The 11277-nt window shown below is 54.8% G+C and overlaps 1 protein-coding gene across 2 annotated transcripts; it reads right to left on the bottom strand.

Annotated features, from left to right (window-relative positions):
* Nucleotides 1–1158: 1158 nt before the first annotated feature.
* On the bottom strand, nucleotides 1159–10238 carry ARHGEF15 (Rho guanine nucleotide exchange factor 15; the record flags this gene model as incomplete). Of its 2 annotated transcripts, XM_080679531.1 has the most annotated exons (15): nucleotides 1159–2952; nucleotides 3709–3813; nucleotides 3924–4006; nucleotides 4147–4299; nucleotides 4396–4556; nucleotides 4642–4734; nucleotides 4837–4911; nucleotides 6709–6838; nucleotides 6968–7120; nucleotides 7253–7413; nucleotides 7510–7721; nucleotides 7819–7871; nucleotides 8718–8772; nucleotides 9016–9348; nucleotides 9626–10238. In XM_080679531.1, the coding sequence occupies 15 exons, from the start codon at nucleotides 10236–10238 to the stop codon at nucleotides 2801–2803; spliced, it is 2532 nt and encodes an 843-aa protein (XP_080535657.1). In that variant the 3' UTR covers nucleotides 1159–2800. The 2 variants fall into 2 exon arrangements, with proteins under 2 accessions (XP_080535657.1, XP_080535656.1); XM_080679530.1 differs by lacking the exon at nucleotides 8718–8772 and having other exon boundaries at nucleotides 7819–7864; nucleotides 8963–9348.
* Nucleotides 10239–11277: the final 1039 nt, after the last annotated feature.

Genomic DNA, 11277 nt, shown 5'->3' with positions numbered 1-11277 from the left:
ACCACAGGATGGAGAGGATACCGGACCAGCAGGAGTAGTACAGCCGTATGACAGAGAGGTAGATCCCTGTGGAGGTGTGCAGGGGGTGGAGGGAGAGAATTCATGACTTGCCAAGTTACCTACAGCCACGGTACCACCTATACCATCCCCATCATTCCCCACTCTGTCTTCCTTACCCCAGCCCCAGCGCTTCTCCCATCCACTTTCTCCACACTCATGGTGGTCTCGCTGCCCCACATCCACCCCTCTCCCACATAGCTGTCCTTCATGCCCCTCACCCTCTCCAACAGGCCTGCCAAATGAACACCCCTCCCAGACTGCACACACTCACTTGTCATCCCAAAATGCTTATTAAATTGTTCACAATTGGGAAAGGGACTCTAAGATAACAGGAACAGACAGGCCCCTTTCCTTCCTGTCTTTTCGGTCTCTTCTGGAACATGTGGTTGTATTTTATGTGCCTTTACATCCCCAAAACAACTCTTATCTGGTCTTTGTCCTCTACTAGTAATTACCCCATTACTAGGACACCTGAAGTGGTGCATGGGGGCCTCCTCGGTGGCAGGGCTCAGGGAGGGGTTGAGGAGCTAGGCAGTACCATATATGGGTCATATGTGTAGCTTTGTGTGAGCCTCCAATGTCTGTCTGTCTGTCTTTCTCTGAGTATCTCTGAGAGAGAGGGAGTTTGGTGGAGAGAGGCTCCCCAACCAGGAAACTTAAGGAGCACATGCACCTCCCCACGACCACTACCTTCATTTCCTGGACTTCAATCCCTTTGATACCACCCTGGAATGCTCTTTGCACAGATCTTCCCAGGGCTGCTTCCTTCTTGTCATTTGTGTCTCAGCTCAAATGTTACCTCCAGGATCTTCCCCAAAGCGCCCCCCCCCCCCACACACACACACACGAAGTATTCTATATCACAGCCCTTGCTGTATTTTCTCCATAGCTGTTACCTGGTTTTATCTTGCTTATTAAATTGTTCACAATTGGGAATTGTTCTTTCCACCTGGCCCCTAACCCAGAATGTAGGCTCCTTGAGGACAAGGCCCTTGTGTTTTTCATCTCTGTATCCCCAGATCTTAGAACAATGCCTGGCACATAGAAGGCACTCAGTAAACAGGTGTAGAACTGATTGAATTAAACACAGGGATGCTTGGCTGGTCAGGAAAGACCTTTATTGCTGACTGCCCTCTTTGTCCTGCTCCCTGCATCTTCATCCCCTGCTGGAGCCCCAGCCATACCTGGCGCTGCCCTATCTTCTCCCCCAACCTGCAGGAGCCTTCCACCCTAGCATCTGCAAATCCACCACCACTGCAGCCTTGGGTCCCTGGGCAGGGATGAGTGGGCCGACACGCTGGAGCTTGTGCCTAGTATCCAAGCCCAGTTCCCAGCAGAACTGACCTCTGCTCTGAAAGAATCCCTTTCCAGCCAGCCCCACCCACCTTTTAAAGCCACATTGGGAAACCACTGCTCCTTGAAGCACACAGTCCCCCAAAGAACCTTAATACAGCTCCACCAACATTTATTGAAGGTTTCTCATATGCCAGGCACTGTGCTTGGTGAATCTCCAAAGAATAGACATGCCAATGCCAGTGCCTTTCTCCCTCTGAGTCTCTGAGAGTCCCTGCGCCTCCTGTGGTCTGCGTGGCAGTTTCTGTCCTGGGCAAGTTTCTGTGCATGAGTGAAGGGAAGGTGTGATGGCCTAGCTCAGAGAAGGCCTTGTGCCAGGCCTGGGCCCCACTCGCAGGCAACTGTCTGCTCCACTCTGTCAGTCCCTCACCTCCTTGTGGCATCGCATGGGGGCAATTTCTCATCCAGAAGCAGATGCTCTCCATTCTCTGCCCACTGCTTGGCCCCACGTCTCTGTGAGAGGACCAGGATGAAGGCAGGAAAGTCCAGAAGCTCATCAGCTGGCCCATGATCCACAGCTTCCGTTTCTTGGGGTCCAAGGCCAAGGCTGGACGCTGATTATAGTACAGTTGGGGGCTTTCCCAGCAAAGATTACAGACACCAAGCTTTGGGGCAAGGAGAAGGGCTTGTGGGCTTCAGGGGCCCTCGGGCCCCAGCTACTGGCCATCTTCAGAAGTCCCCTGTGCTCCTCTGCCAGGCTGCTTGTCTGCTCCATAACATCACCCTCCAATTGTCAGGGAACTCTGGCCTCCAAGAGATCCAGATCCCAGGGCTCTCAACCCCAGCTCTGGCCTCTGGCTGCCAAGCCACATCCAGCTCATTCTCCTCTGGCACTCAGACCTGTGGTCTTTCTCAGAGAGAATAATAGTTAAAATGGGGCTGAGGGAAGAACTGGGGCAGTCAATCATCTGGGAGAAGGCAAGATCATACACATACCACACTCAGCAGATACACACACACACATTCTCCAAGAAACACACTGGATTCTTCTAGAAGAGAAAACGTGGCTTGAGAGGACACAGGAAACACCCTGAGAATGAAATCTAATACTTCTTAGATTCAAAGGGCAGGACTGGTTGTTGCTATAGAACCAAAGAGAGTCACTACTGATCTCTTGGGTCCAGATCAGCCAGCTCAGCACCCATTAGCCGCTCTGCACTAAGCCTCTGTCTCCATTGGCAACACACTCAAACCAGCCTCATTCTCCGTCATTGCCTGGGCTCTGACCATCCTGTTTTCATTGGCTGCCTTGTCCTGAAGCTTGGTCCCTATTGGTTGCCACTAGATGTATTTCCACTGACAGCGAATCCAATAGATAGATGAGCTTTGTCCTCTCTGTGCCACGCTGCCAGCTGTCCTGCCAGCCTGTGCCCCTCCCCAGCATGCATTAGGATTGGGGGGCACTGGGGGTTCCTGAAGAGGGTCCAACAGCCTCAAGGAGCCTCTGGTGCTGGCGAAGGTGCCTCCTCCTTTCATGTTCCCCTGTGACTTCACACACCAGTTGGGCAGGGAAGGCCCCAGGAAGCCCCTTCAACCAGCCTAGGGAAAGAGAGAAAAGGGCCCCAGTGGAGCCAGGGAAAGGGACAGGTCAGGAGGGAAAGGAGGCACCATGGGGTCTAGTGTCTGAGGGTCATGGCAAGAACCGGGAGCATTGGTAGAAAGGCCATTGGAGGTGGAGGTAACATCACCAAAGAAGGTCAGGGTCACTCCTTTGTCAAGCCCTGCAGTGGCTGCTCATCCCACTCAGAGTGGAAGCCAGAATCCTTGCAGGGATCTCTGAGGACCCACATGATCTGGTCCCTGTTATCTCTATGACCTCACCTGCTTCTCTCCCTTCTCCTCGCTCCCCCTAGCCACACATGCCTCCTTACTGTTTCCTAAACACACCAACCACAGTGCCTTCCTCTGACTCCTGTCTCTGACTGGAACATTCCTCCTCTGAATGCCACGTGCCTAAGTTCCTCAGCTCCATCAAGTCATTGCTGACACGGTGCCTCCTCGTTGAGATCCACCTCAACCTCCCTGTTTAAACTTGTAACCCACCCAACCTGGGCACTCCTGCCCTCCTTGACTCTGCTGCACTTTTCTTTTTGCATAGACTCATCACCTTCGGGCGCACTGTATGCAATTTACTTTTTATCTTGTTTATTCTTTCTTGTTTCACCTCTACTAGAATGCATGCTCCGCAGCACAGGAATATCTGTGTGCTTGGTTCACAGTGCCTAGAAGAGAGAGCGGCACCTCCCAGGTGCTTAATAAGCATTTACTGAATGAAGAAATAAAAGAATCTCTCACCTTCAGGGCTCTTGTGTAGGTGCTTGGGGGGAGCCCTGGACTCCAGACTCTGTCCCTCAGTCTTGGCTGGTGTAGAAGGCTCTGAACACATATCCTGGGAACATTCTGGTTGGGGTGGGGTGACATTACAGCAGGATCAAGACTATTTTTAGCTTCTCCCTCATATTCCCCTTAAGATTCACTTTTCCTTCCCTCTCCCTTTAGGGGTTACTCACCACAGTCCTCATAGATGGTGTCTGGGGAGCAGGGAAGGGGGCCGGGGGTGGGGAAGGCTCCCAGCCAGCGCTGCATGTCTGATCTGGTGGGACAAGGGAGGGTCCCAATTAGCCCAGGAGATCCTACTGGGGGTTAGGCAGGGGCCACAGAGGAGAGAGATTGGGGAGGAGGTGGTAGGCTCTGAGAGGTCAGGTCAAGGTCCCTTTAGGAGACACAACTCACAGGGAGGAAGCTTGGAGTAGCCGTTGGGTGGGGCGGCCCTGGTGGTTGCTGAGAAGGGAGAGGCGGAACGTAGGGGGTCCAGATGGGTCCGGAACCTGCTGGGCCTGGACCAGGGAGCGATGGGCATAGTCCAGCACCTGTAGCCGCTGCCCACTGCCCAGGGAAGAGGAAGTTCAGAAGGAGAACAGAAGTCCAGCTAGACTCCTCCTCCTCACCCCTGCCTGAGCTCCCACCCTCCCTGGGACCCACCTCTTAGGCTGCGTGATGAGCAGCAGGTCACTAAAGAGCAGCAGGCAGAGGGGAGTGAAGCGGGGGCGCGAGGTGAAGAGCATGCCCCCTCTCCGGCACCCTAACTCCGTCAGCTCCCCTTGCAACTCCAGGCGCCTCGACCAGGAGACCAGAGGCAGGGCCTGGGAGGAAGCAGGGAGGAGGTTCTGGCTTCTTCATAGCACATCATGGGGAAAGGGACGGTGGGGAGTCTAAACAGAGGCTAACCTTGACTTTGTGGAAGCGCAGCCTCTGGGTGAGCCGGATCAGCTCCTCAGTCTGCTTCATGCGCCCCACCTCAGCACTGCAACGCTCAATGATCTGGGTAAGGGGAGCTGAGTCACTCACCCTTATTCCCTTCCACCCTTCCTTCTCCCTGACCCCCTTCTCACCTCCCCAGCCTCAGCATCCCCGGAAGCCTACCTTGCTGATAGCACCCAGGGCCTTCTGGGCATTCTCCTGGCGGCTGGACCCCTCCTCAGTCTGGTGGAGGATATTCTGAAGACAAGGAGGAAGGGTAACTGGGCCCCTGCTCTGGGCCCTGGGGTTCAGAGGGGCTGCAGCTCAGAGGCCCCTTGCCTGGCTTGGCAAAATGCTCACAGGGCTCACAGGGGTTTGGGGTTCACAGGGCTGAGGAACCAGCCTCAACAAAGCTGAGAGACCTCACCGCTCACTGTCTGCCTAACCCTGAGCAAGTCACGTTACCTCACTGAGCCTCAGTTTCTGCATCTGTAAATTGGGGACTATACCCACCTAGCCTACCAATAGAGGATTCAGCAACGTAATATATGTAAAGTACTTAACATAGTCCTTGGCACATAGTAAGTGCTGAAAGAAGGTTGCTGTTATTTTAATAATTACTAACCACAACTATTAGTAAAAACAATAAAGCACAGTGGTTAGAGTGCCTGGAATTAAACTTTGTCTCCATTAGTGATTATCTGGATGACCTGGACAAGTTATTTAACCTCTCTGTGCCTCAGTTTCCTCATCTATAAAGTGGATCAATCATAGTTTCTACCCTCATACAATCATTGGTAGGTTAAATGCGTATATAGCACTTAGAACCATGCCAAGAACAGAGCACTCGACAGCTGTTTAACTGCTATGATGATGTATGATTATTTTGCCTACATTGGGGTATATTAAACTGAGGAAGACCCCAGTAAACTGGGGATATATAAAAATGCTGCTCATCTAGTTGGGAACGCTTCTCATTGACATCCCCACACTGAGGGGCCTTGTTTAGGGGAGAAGTTTCTATTCTGCCATAGAGTGTTTCTCAACCTTTTTTTAATATATATATATTTTTTATTGATTTCAGAGAGGAAGGGAGAGGGAGAGATAGAAACATCAATGATAAGAGAGAATCATTGATTGGCCGACTCCTGCACGTCCCCTACTGGGGACAGAGCCCACAACCTGGGCATGTGCTCTTGACCAGAATAGAACCTGGGACCCTTCAGTCCACAGGCCGATGCTCTGTCCACTGAACCAAACCAGCTAGGGCTCAACCTTTTATTTTTTTAAATCAGTATCACCCTGCTAAGGAGCCTTTTTAGAAATTTAATACCACAGATATGCTGTACATCTTTTATGTACCAGGGCCTTTTGAAGTACCACAACCATTGGAATATTTAAGATTTTTTTTACCTCCCAAGAATGAATTTTGCCTCCTTGGGCGTGATATCAGCCCCACTGGGGAGGTATGCAGTGAGAGGTACAGCTGAGGTGACCACCACATTCCCTCTGAGACCCAGAGAGAGAAAGGGACTTGCCTAAGGTCAATCAGCCAGTTTGTGGCAGAGCAAGTCGAGAACTCCTGCCTCTAGCCAGAGGTTCATTTCCTGCACCCAGCATGCTCCCTGAGACATTTGAGTAGCTCAAAGGCAGAGTTTGTGGGTCCTGGACTGAGGCCCTGATTGGATCTGATTTAGGTGTGGGGTCTGATTTAGGTGTTTTGTTTTTCTTTTTAATATATTTTATTGATTACAGAGGAAGGGAGAGGGAGGGACAGAGAGTTAGAAACATCGATGAGAGAGAAACATCGATCAGCTGCCTCCCACACACCCCCCACTGGGGATGTGCCCGCAACCAAAGGTACATGCCCTGGACCGGAATCGAACCTGGGACCCTTCAGTCCACAGGCCGACGCTCTATCCACTGAGCCAAACCAGTCAGGGCTGGGTCTGATTTAGGAAAGCCCTGTGTTCATGGTGGGGTGGGAGATGGTGATGGCGGGGCAGGAGGCCCTAGAAGTTGGTGGGGCAGGAAAGGCCCCTGCCCCCACGGTACCTGCAGCAGCATGCGGAGCCGTGTGATGCGCTGAAAGGGCAGCAGCAGGAAGGATGGCAGCGGAAGCCGCTCACACTTGGGGAGGCTCTGCAGCCGGCGCAGCTCCGCGGAGAAGCGCACGTTTGTGTCCCTGCAGAAGCAGCCCAGTCCGCTGGAGTGGGCCTGGAGGTCCTGGTCCCCCCGCCTGCGCTGGTCTGGACCCCACCTGCACCCCGGCCTTCCCCCACAGGTGTGACCTGGCCCCTGCCCTGGAACTCACATAAGGCGGCTGTAGGTCTCCTCCTGATACTGCTGGTTGCGCACATAATCCACGTACACGGAGAAAGGGCCCACAGCGTGGGCATGCACCACATCGCAAAGGTCGTTGATGTGGGGGGAAGAGCGTACACGAGACAGTAATGCCTCGAGAAACCTGAAGGGGTGGGGAGCAGTCAGTAACGAGGGGTGGGGTGTTGCGGTAGGGGGGGACAGAGAGCCAGGGGCGCTGGGACAGGCTGAAAGTTAAGAGGCGCTCAGTTCACTGAGAGGGCAGGACCCCACTGACCACTCGCTGACTTCCTGGACTCTCTGCACATTGGAGAAGAGGGTGTGGTGATCCCGGGGGGTGAGCGTGTCCCGGAGAGCCTGGCTCAGCACAAAGGTGTCGGTCAGCAGCTGCAGGGAGCGCAGGTAGGAGGCCTCCGATGTTACCACCTCAAACAGGCTCTGCGGAGGAAGGGCAGGGGGGACGTGGAACCCAGTTCCCAGCCAGCCCAGGGCCCAGCCACACTCCCGCCCGGGGCCAGCCCCCAGGTATGCCACCTCCTGCATGCGCCTCTCCTGGGGGCTGAGCGTGTCCAGGAGGCCACTGGCTCGCACCGCTGGGAGTTCCTGCCACAGCGTGTTTCGAGGGCCAGGGAGCCTGGCGAAGGTGGGAGCTTCTCCAGGGTTTGTTGGAGAGGGACTCCCCTCCACACTGACCCCCCACAGCTCCTCTGATAGCACGGCTGCGCGGTAGGTCTGGTACAGAGGTTCTGGAGAGCAGACAGCACATCAGGGAAGTCCAGTGCCCCAGAGCCCTTCTCCCAGCCTGATGGCCACAGCAGGGACCCCCAGGCCCAGAGGCCTCACCATCCTGCAGGGGCACCTCCCAGTTCTCCTTCAGCTCCTTCAGGCCCTCATCCCTGTGGAGAGAAAAAGAGATGGAGTCCCCCAGAGCCAACCCTGCTGCACACCTCCAGGGGCGCTACTCACATGATAGGTAAGGTTGAGTGCAGGAGACCCTGGTGGCTCCCCAGACCAAACCCCAGATATTTTTATGTGCCTGTTGTATGGGAGGCCCTGACTCAGCGGGCTCCATCTACTCCCATTATCTCAATACTGTATACCAGAGACTTCCAAGTCTTTATCTTTCCAGCCCTCTCACGTAGCAATCACCATCTGAAATGTCCTCTCTGCGTCTCCATGAAACTCAGCCTGGTAAACCCAAACTCACACCTCCCCTTAACCCGCAGCTCTGTCCCTCCTGTTCTGGTTACCACATACCCATTCTCCCCCATCTAAAACCCCAGGAGAACAAACACCAGTAAATGCTTGTTGAATAAATGAATGGGCTCAGATGAACTCTGAGAGTGGTGGGGAATCTAAGATCATTAACAAGCCCAGACGACACTGAAGAGGTGTTCGTGGTTGCCAAATAGACTTGCAGACAATAATTACAATAGAGGCTTAAGGTGGGGGAACTAAAATGGAGCACTTACTAGGGACCGGTTCTTCACCAATGTTATAGTCTATGAAGTTGTTGGTATGCTTACCCCCATTTCACAGATGAGGAGCCTGAGACCTGGAAAGGTTAAGTGACTTACAGAAGTCACATAGCTGATAGGGAACAGCGCTGGGATTGGAAACCAGGGCTGCTTGTCTCTAGAGCCCCAGGCCGCCTTCACTCCACCTTTGTGGAGGTGGGACTTAGCAGGACCTGCAGAGAGTCTGCCCTCAGGTAGGAGTAAGGCCGGGAGGGTTGTTGGTACCTGCCCTCCATGGTTGCTGGAGCATCATTCTGAGGGGCTTCATCTGGACTGTTCCCTAGCGAGAGAGCCCAGAGTAAAGAGAATAAATCCCCAGAATCCCCACCGGACTCCTGACTCCTGCCCCAGCAGAGACTGTTACCATAAAAACTACAACTCCCATCAGCCCTAGAGCTGCAGCTGGCGGAGAAACAAAACAAGCTCAGGGCCTTTTGGGGGTTGTAGTTTGTTCATCTGTAGAATGCTACCTCTCCACCCCTTCCCCTCCCAGCCAAAGGACCCACTCTCCCAGGCCCTGTACCTGTTTGGCTTCCATCTTCAGAGGGCAGACGGAGATCTGGCTGTGGGGGGTCCCCAGAGATGGTGGTGTCTTGCCTGACCCGAGTTGGTTTGGGGGGTTTGAGAGGTGGCAGGTGTTTGCGCTCAGCAGTGGAGCGGTAAGACGTGAGGACCACTGAGGGGTGACTGATGCTGGGAGGGTTGGGGCGGGAGCGGGAGGTCCGCAGTGGGGAGGCTCGGCAGACGGCCTTGGGACCATCCTCATAGCCCCCCACAGGGACCCACCGGAGCTCCAGGCCAGGCCGGGCTACGTGGCAGACACAGGGGCAGCAGGGAGGGCAGGCCTGGGCAGCATCTGTGGGAGACGAGGTGTCCTAAGGAAAAGACCCTCGGCCCCACACTGACCAGGGTCCTTCCCCTTAACCTGCCCGGCAGCTGAAACATGGCCCAGCCCCAGGCATCTACTCTTCAACACCGACTCTCACCAAACTCCCAGAAATATGAAAATCCGATCTTCCAAACATAAAATCCAGTTTTTAAAAGGTAGCCCCTGAAAGGACCCAGCCTTAAACCACTGAAAACAAAAAAATATGAGCTGGATTGAGCCCACCCTCACCCCATGAAATGCTTACCCGGCGCGCCATTCTCCTGGGATCCCCTTCTCCTGAGGCTGCCCCGCGGAGTCTCTCTCTCCCCATTCACATCCATGCCCCCCTGGGGAGCTGGCTCCACGGTGTGTGCAGCCTGGACCCGGTCCTCAGCCCCCCATTCAAATTTGCCAGCCAGTCTCCGCACAGTGCCTGGGGCAGAGGCAGGGCCATCCTGGGCTTGGCCCCGGGGGGCTGTGTGGGGCAGGGGCAGAGGCGTGCGGGGTGACCCGGAGGGTTTGGGTGGGGGTACTGGAGACCTGGGTGCAGGTTCTGGGGAGATGGAGCGCTGGGACACTGGACTGGGGGTGCTGGAAGGAGAGTCTGGGGAGGCCTGCGAGTCAAGGCTGGTTTTAGAAGCTGAAGGGGGCAGAAGGGCAGGGGGCTTGAGGGAAGAGGCGGGGGGTTCCCAGAAGATGGGGGAGCACATTGGAGTTGGTGCATCATTGGAGGTGCCAGAAGGTTCTTGAGGAGAAGAGCCATTGTGGGGGGTCCCAGGGGACTGGGCAGCCCGAGGTCGAGAGGGGGGGCGCGGGCGGATGATCCGAGGGGGCTTCTGGGTAGGGGGTGTTGCTATAGGAAGAGACTGGCCTGACATCTTCCTTTGAGCTTTTCAAAGGAGTGGGGGGCTCTGCTGGAGTCATCCCCTGAGGAAGAGGGAGGGAAAAGAGAGAAAGACCCTCATTGGCACCCCCTGGCCTGCCTTGGGTAGACGAAGCCTCTAAGCAGAACTTGTTTGCCAGCAAATCAGCCATGATTTTGGAGTCAGTAGGGAAGGCTGCTGTATTTCCTCTCCTTCCTTCTCATTTCCAGTCTTCTCTCTTCACCTCTCACCCCTCTCATTCCCGAGGCCCCTCCCAGGCAGACTTTCTTGGCTCTCCCAGCCTCCCTTTCTCTCTGGCCTTAGCTTCTGCAGCCTCAGTCTGGATGGAGGAGACAGTGAGGCTAGGGTGGGGGTGCCCCAGTAGAGACCCAAGGCAGGGGAGGGGGTACAAGAGAAGGGGATCGGGAAGGGGGATTTAGCTTGCCAGTATAGCCACAACGCATCTGCTTGATGAATTGTGTGTGTGTCCGTTGTGTGTGTGAAGGTTTGTGAGTGTAGTTTAAGTGTGTGTGTGCTGTTTCTAGTGCTAATATGAAAGGGGTGTTGTGTGGCGTGTCTCGGGAGTGTACTTGTTATGTGCTTACCGGGTGGTATGCAGTGGGAGAGCGGAATGCGTGTACGGAGTGTCGGGGGAGAGGGTGCGAGGGTGAATGTGTTCTGTGCTGTCTGTGTGGGGATGTTCGCAGTGTGTGAGTGTCTGCGCACACGCACGCTCATGCTGGCGGTGGGGATGCATCACTATTTCCCTGCTCCAACTGGCCCTCCGCCCCCCATTTCCCAGTTCCTCTCTCCGGACTCTCCCTTTTCCGGATTATTTTTAGTCTCCTTTTCCTGCCGTAAAGATTCCTGGAGCCTCTGACCCCCAAGAGACCAGGAGGCCCCGGACATGGTCTCTCCTGCCCCATCCTCTTACCCCTGCCTGCCCCATCCCACCATCGGGTCACAGAGAAAGAGGCCCCAGTGGGAGCCTGGGTCCTATTGGGACGCCTGAGGGTGGTGAGGAGACCAGACTGAAGGCAAGAGCATGGGGACC

Source organism: Plecotus auritus, assembly GCF_963455305.1.
Source record: "Plecotus auritus genome assembly, chromosome: 7".
Taxonomy (NCBI): Eukaryota; Metazoa; Chordata; class Mammalia; order Chiroptera; family Vespertilionidae; genus Plecotus; species Plecotus auritus.
This window is presented reverse-complemented; position numbering and strand designations above follow the sequence as displayed.